We start from the raw sequence: 7,069 nt of genomic DNA on the forward strand, positions 1-7,069 counted from the left end.
AAAGAAACAAATTATTTATTTTGATATAAGATTTTATTCCTATGCTCAAAAAGCTTGGAGAGAAGCCTCCCGAGCTCACTATAATTTTGACATTGTAAAAGGCTAGGAAGGTTAGTATTGTAACAAAGATTGTGAAACTAAGATCTAATGTGGTTGTACGCGGGGCACTCTAAGAGGAAGTCGTACTAATAATCTTATTTCAAATTAAAATTAAATTAAAAGAGTCATTAATGATTAATAATATGATCAAAAATATATATATTATAAGCAATTATAATAAAATAATTTATTTATTTAATCCTTTACAACCCTAATAAATATTATAATATTAATATCTTATTTCAATTTCCAAATATTAATTAATAAAATTAAATTAAGAGGGTACTAATAATAAAAAGAGATTTAATAATAATGTCAAAATATATAAATAAGATTAAAATAAATATTAATAAGTCTAAAGGGTGACATATAGAATATATATATATATATATATATATATATATATATATATATATATTCTTAATAATAAAATTAAAATTGAAAATAAATAAATAGTTAATTTAGGAAGAAAGCCTAGGAATTCAGCTTTGCTCATGTTCTAGCCATCATTTCTATTTAGATTAAATTTCAATAGGAGGCTTTTCAATTTCTAGGGCCTCCCTAAGCTTACGATGATGAAAATGGTTAATCCTTGCAATGACCCTAGCCTCTTTGATGCAATGTGATGATTGGTTTTTTTTGCATGCTCTACCAAGGCAGAGGAGTGCAACCTCCCATGTTTGATGTCTCCACCATGTTCACAAATCCTCTAGTTAATAGAACAAATCCTTTGATTAATAGAACGATCAGTCTCCCCAATATAAAGAGTTCCACAGAACAAGGAATGATGTAAACAACAGAATAAAAAACTTCAAATAATGTTAAAGGGTCTAAAAAAATAAACCTTATTAAATATATTAACCTTATTAAATAAATATATTTAATAAATATATACAAAGAAATAATTTTATATGCGACCTATAAATATGTTTACATAATGATTTAGATTCTTACCTTAATTATGTATATTTAAATGTGTGGAGGTTTGCGGTTACACCAAAACCCGCAGGTATTGGTAAACATTACAAGCTAGTCACTAGGATCCCCAAGGTGGAAATTACAGATTCTATAGAGGTGCGGTGATTCTTCCAACACCCCCCCTCAAACGCAACTTGGCGGAATCGAACCTGGGTCCAAGCTCTGATACCATGTGGAGGTTTGCCGTTACACCAAAACCCGCAGGTTTTGGTAAACATTACAAGCCAGTCACTAGGATCCCCAGGGTGGAAATTACAGATTCTATAGAGCTGCGGTGATTCTTCCAACAAAATGTATATATTTTTCATTCTTATATAATTGTATATACATCATTAGGGATCTATCCAAGGGGGAACACAACGTGTTACAAACTGCATTTTCGCTTAACAAAATGGAGTGGGGTCCTTACATGGGATTTGAACCAACGGAAGGTTGGATGGGGACGATATTACAAACCGTCTTACGTATGTTTTCATGTGAGTATATAAATTCAGTTAAGTCCTCCGGATATTTGAATTAATATTGATAGTTAAAGTTTAATATAGGATTATAGATTTTAACATCTTATTCATTTTAATAAACTTAAAAAATAAATGAACCTTAATGATTGTACATATATTATAATTATTGCATCAATTGATATTGATTTTAGTTTGTTTTCCACATCTTTCTTATTTTTGTTTAGGCTGATATTAATTTGTATTTAGTAAATATTTTTTTATACGGAATGATATTATATAATGGAAATTTTTTATTATAAATTTATATTTAAATATTATAGGGTGAAAAAAATAATATTATAAAAGAATTGATTATCATATAATTATTTATAATTTTCATATTGGAATTTAATTTTAAATTTCATCTTTTTTTCATCATTTTCAAGTTTGTTATCGAAGTAATTTTAATTGCAGAATCACATCTAATCATTAAATTAAAAAGAGTATGATGAGCTGATGAGCTGTGTGTTAGATGTGGTTGGATGGAAAGCATTCAGATATTTTAGAGTAGATATTCAGATATTGACCATCAACAGTACATCTTTTCCAACCAAGAGAATCTGCTACACTAAACAAGCAATTATAAGTCCATCTTCATGCCTTAATTAGAATAAGAAAACTCTATTTAATTCATATCAATTGAGCATCGTCAATTTGCTTCCTGGCGGGTAGCAGAATGGGCCTTAACATTCAATCCATGTTCGGCCACTTCAGAGAATTCACCAAAATGGTCTTGCGGCATGTAGTAACCGGTTACAGGATCAGGCATCCAAGACGACTTTCTACAACCTGCAGCAGTTTTATCATCGCCTTGTCTTCGACCCGTCCGAATTGATCCCGCTGACAAATCTAGTTTGGCTGCTACAACGCTGTATCCTCGCCTGGAAAAAATGATTGGAACCAATAACCCTACTATCAAATTAGAATTCATTTCTTATATTTATCACTGATTTTGAAAATAAGTTTAGTCTCTGCAGATCTAAAAATAAGTTTAGTTTCTACCGATGTAATGGTCAAATCTGTAGTAAGCAGTGAGCCTGTACCTTGAGCTTAGGTCTATCGTTCTCTCAATATTTCGCAATCAGAAACACTGAAAATTGTCACTTATCTCTCTCTGATTATCAAATATTCAAAGGATCAACAATCAATATAAAAATGCATTAAATGTCTTAAACTATATTATTTTTACATGGGAAAAATAAATAAATAAAATTAAAAAGAAATATTTATAAAATTGTTATTTTAACATTCACAATCTAGAATATATTATAATAATATGTATTAATTCATTCAATAAATTTATCTATTAAAATTACTATAATTAAATATTAGTATTAAATAGAATTTTGGTCCATTTCTTTATCCCTTTGTCCAGTCAGATTGGTTAGTCAAAGTTAGCAGTTACATGGTCAAATATAGCCCATCTAATTACCTAGTCTCATATAGCAGTTTCCTTGTCAAACTTCACTGTTGGAAGATCTGCTCTCCCTATTTAACATGCAGCCATGATCTGATTTTTCAACTTATCGTGACGATGAACCACACTAGTTGGTTCAAAAAGCATCAATAAATGTATCATAATGTGATTTACACTGAAATCTTCTCATAACTTGATATAGATCACAGAAACTCAATTCAACAAATAAAATCATATCATAATAAAACATAATCTCAGTATCCATTATAATATTATAGAAAAAACTTAAATAGCATGAGTGCCCAGATCTGATCTCAAACCAAAACCATTTTTTTCAAAACGATAGAGAACACGCAAATAAAATTATATCATAATATGACAATATCTGTATCCATTATAATGTTATAGAGAAAACGTACATACCATGAGTGCCCAGATCTGATCTCAAACCAAAACCATTTTTTCCAAAAGGATAGAGAACACCCGCTCCCACAACCTTCAAATGGAGCATACGACATGATGTAGCCATCATTATCATTAACAAATCCACACCGAACACAATCTCGCCCAATGGTTTCATTCTCTGCGCAATCAGGTCACTTAAATAAGGCCAACAATGATAAATGGAACTCACAAGTCAATAATTGAGGAATAAGAAAAATAGAGGCTACAACTATTGTTATTATGATAATTGAATCTGTTTCTTGGAACTATTTGGAGAGCATGGAATTCCAACGAGCTACGCACTTACTTTCGACGTTCGCAGCGATGCGAAGAAGAGGAACCATCCATGTGGCGTGTAATTTAAGACCGAAGGCAACCTTTCATAGAAAAGTGGGGCAACTCATTTTAATATTTCTAAGTGGAGTAGAATACGGCCGAGAATCCAGTTTTAAGATTTGACTCAAGTTTTCTTTATTTTTTCTAAATGGAGTGGAGCAGATAATAGGCATGGGGATCCAGTGGTGGTTTGAACTCTTCTTTATTATTTTTGAGTGGAGTGTAACAGAGATCATGACTGAGAATCCATTGACGGTCTGACGCAACCATTCACTAGCACATCCGCATTAATTGCGGGTCGAGAACGACTATGGTATCACTGGATCACCGTCAGTTCCCACATTATATGTTTTAATTATTAAATTTTCATTATCCAAGTTTAAGCGGGGAATAGGGTTTGGGGTTTGGGTATAGGATTTTTTTTATGGGATTTTGGTGAAAATAATTAAATATAAAATTAGATTTTATCAATTTAGTGATTGAGTGTACATCATTCTTTAAAATTAATTGGAACTAGAAGAATTTTGAGTTTAAAAATATAAGTTCCAAAACAAAAAAATTATTAACAAACACGGTTACACAAAGGTGTTGTTTAAGACAATTACTTAGAAATTAACATTTTGTCTTAAACATATTGATAAAAAGAGTACATTGGAGTTAACATTTCATGGAGAGAAAAAAATTTGTCTTGCTCAATTAAGAATTAACTCGTATCAAATATGGTACAAAATAGGTCGGTGGAAAAGACCTAAAGAAGCTTGGGAAGAGCGGGTGTATACTTTTTGCACTTATGGGGTAGTGAAATCGGAAAAGCATCTCATTTTGGAATGTGATGCTTTCAAACATCAAGGACAATTATCACAATTTGTCAACATCGGTTCCTTGGTAGTGCCTTTTGAGTGAGGAGATGGTTAGAAAGTTAGGTCAGCTCATCATTAATTTGAATAATAAGAGGATTGAATTCCAAAATGCAAAAAGCAGGGATGCTAGTGGTCCCATACACTATATCTAGTATAAAATTTCATTTATTTTGTTTTTATTTATTTTGTAAATTACTGTAATTGTCTTAGCTCAACACTCAAGAAAAAAATAAGACAACTAGATTTCCACGTTTTCCACATGATCAGATGGTGGTGATTGTTTAGTAGTTCACTCCCTTGAAATGACTACCCTTTAGACATTGTCACTTTGTATTTGCTCCTTCTATGTGGTTTGAGGTCTCAACGATGTTAAAAACAGAAGAAACCAAATATATTCTGAAACATAGCAGCTCTCAGGTAAGCAAGCTACACTTGGAGACTGTCTCACACAGAACACTCTACCCATTGATCATTAATAATCAAGAACATACAAGTTTACATAAGAATGGGAGAGTTAGAACTAACTCCTAGAAAGTAGGAACTAATCCTAAACTAGGACACACACACAACCACTGAATAGACTCTCTCCAATAATACATATTCTACATTAATTTCAACACTCCCCCTTAATGGAGAAAGGGTTCACTAGTACTCCTAACATCTACCTAAATAATTCAACTTTAATGCTTCCAAGGGGCTTGGTAAAAATTTATGCTGCATTATCACAAGTATTACAATATTCAATATAAATTTCTTTTGACTGAACCTTATCTCTAACAAAGTGAAATTGCGTATCAATATGCTTTTTTTTTTGCGAAACACACAATTGATTGCAAGTTTGATTGAGCTTTGGTTGTTACATCTGACAACTATAGCATATTTTTGTTCTTCTCAAACATCATGGAGAAGTTTCTCAACCAAGATACCTCACATGTTGCTGCACAATTGGTTGATACTCTGCTTCTGTTGAAGACAGGGATACAATATTATGCCTTTTACTGCTCCATGCGATGACCCCAGACCCAATGCTAAAAGCATAAACTGTTATGGGTTTTCTGTCATCTAGATTTCCAGCCCAGTCTAAATATGAAAAACCTGTCAAATTAACATCAGAAGAATCAGTGTACCTAATACCAAAATCAATGGTTCCTTGAAGGTATCTCAAGGCACCTTTTGTTGCTACCTAGTGGTTCTCAAGAGGTTTTGACATGAATTGACTTAACACACTAATTGAGAATGTTAAGTCTAGTCTAGTAGTAGTCAAATAAATCAGACTCCTAACTAGTTGTCTATACAATGTGGCATCCACCTCTTTGGAATCATCCTCCATCTGAAGTTTAAGGTTCTGCTGTAAAGGCATTGAGGCAGGTTTACACTGCTCCATTCTAAACCTTTTCAATAACCCACTGACATACTTCCCTTGAGTGAGAAAAGTCTACCCAGAGTCCCTCCAAACTTCTAGACCCAAACAATAGTGTAATTTTCTGAGGTCTTTCATTTCAAACACTTGTGACATCTGCACTTTGATTTCTTTAATCAATTCATCAGCATTTATAGTGATAATTAAATCATCTACATATACTGAAATCAAAACAATTTGACTCTTTTCATCAAACACAGTATACAAATTTGGGTCGTTTTTGCTCCTCTTAAAACTATGCTGCAAGAAAAATGAGTCAATTTTTTCATACCATGACTTGGGTGCCTATTTCAAACCATATAATGCCTTTTTTAATTTGCAGACTAAATGCTCCTGCCCCTGTTTGATAAACCCTTAAGGTTGTCTAAAATAAACCTCTTCTTTCAATTCTCCATTTAAAAATGCAAACTTCACATCTAGTTGGTGTACACTCCAATGATCCTTTGTAGTTAAAGCTATCAACATTCTAATAGTGTTCAACTGAGCTACCGAAGCAAAGATTTTCTCATAATCAATTCCTTCTCTTTGTGAGTAACCTTTAGCTACCAACCTAACTTTGTATTTGTCTACACTACCATCTCATTTAAATTTAGGTTTATATAACCACTTGTAACCTATAGGTTCTTTTCCTTCCAGCAATTCAACTAAATCCCAGGTTTTGTTTTTAAGTATTGACTCATATTCCTCTTCCATAGCTGCCCTCCATTCATCATATTGACTTGCTTCTTTATAATTTGAGGGCTTAACAACATTTAACATACTAGTTATAAGAGCATGATCCCTATATCTTGTTGGTAATTGAGTCTGCCTACCTGATCTCCTTAGTGGCGGACTTGCCTCAAATTTGTCTTGCTCATTCCTTGGTGGACTTGGCTTGCTGACTATACCTACATCACTTGATTCTTCTTTTTGTTGTTGCTACTTCTGCACATGGATGTCTTTAATTTCCTCACTGTTGTCCTCCATTAGCAAAGGAATGTGCCACTCCTCATTGCCTTTGTCTATGTTTCCTTCA

The 7,069-nt window shown here is 32.6% G+C and overlaps 1 protein-coding gene across 1 annotated transcript; it reads right to left on the reverse strand.

Annotated features, from left to right (window-relative positions):
* Window positions 1–2,226: 2,226 nt before the first annotated feature.
* Window positions 2,227–3,526, reverse strand: LOC149175441 (uncharacterized). Its single transcript, XM_089422833.1, has 2 exons — window positions 3,414–3,526; window positions 2,227–2,458 (listed from the first exon to the last, which is right to left on the reverse strand). The coding sequence occupies exons 1-2, from the start codon at window positions 3,524–3,526 to the stop codon at window positions 2,227–2,229; spliced, it is 345 nt and encodes a 114-aa protein (XP_089278959.1).
* Between the last annotated feature and the right edge of the window lie 3,543 nt (window positions 3,527–7,069).

Source organism: Pinus tabuliformis, chromosome 4_1, assembly GCF_031772625.1.
Source record: "Pinus tabuliformis cultivar Carrire ecotype Pingquan chromosome 4_1, CPIR1, whole genome shotgun sequence".
Lineage (NCBI taxonomy): Eukaryota > Viridiplantae > Streptophyta > Pinopsida > Pinales > Pinaceae > Pinus > Pinus tabuliformis.

Excerpts from the sequence above, each read along its gene's own strand:
- LOC149175441 (XM_089422833.1), bottom strand. The coding sequence starts at position 3,526 with ATGATGGCTACATCATGTCGTATGCTCCATTTGAAGGTTGTGGGAGCG. Across the intron at positions 2,459-3,413 it reads GATCTGGGCACTCATGGTAT|GCGAGGATACAGCGTTGTAG; the intron begins GTACGTTTTCTC and ends CATTTTTTCCAG.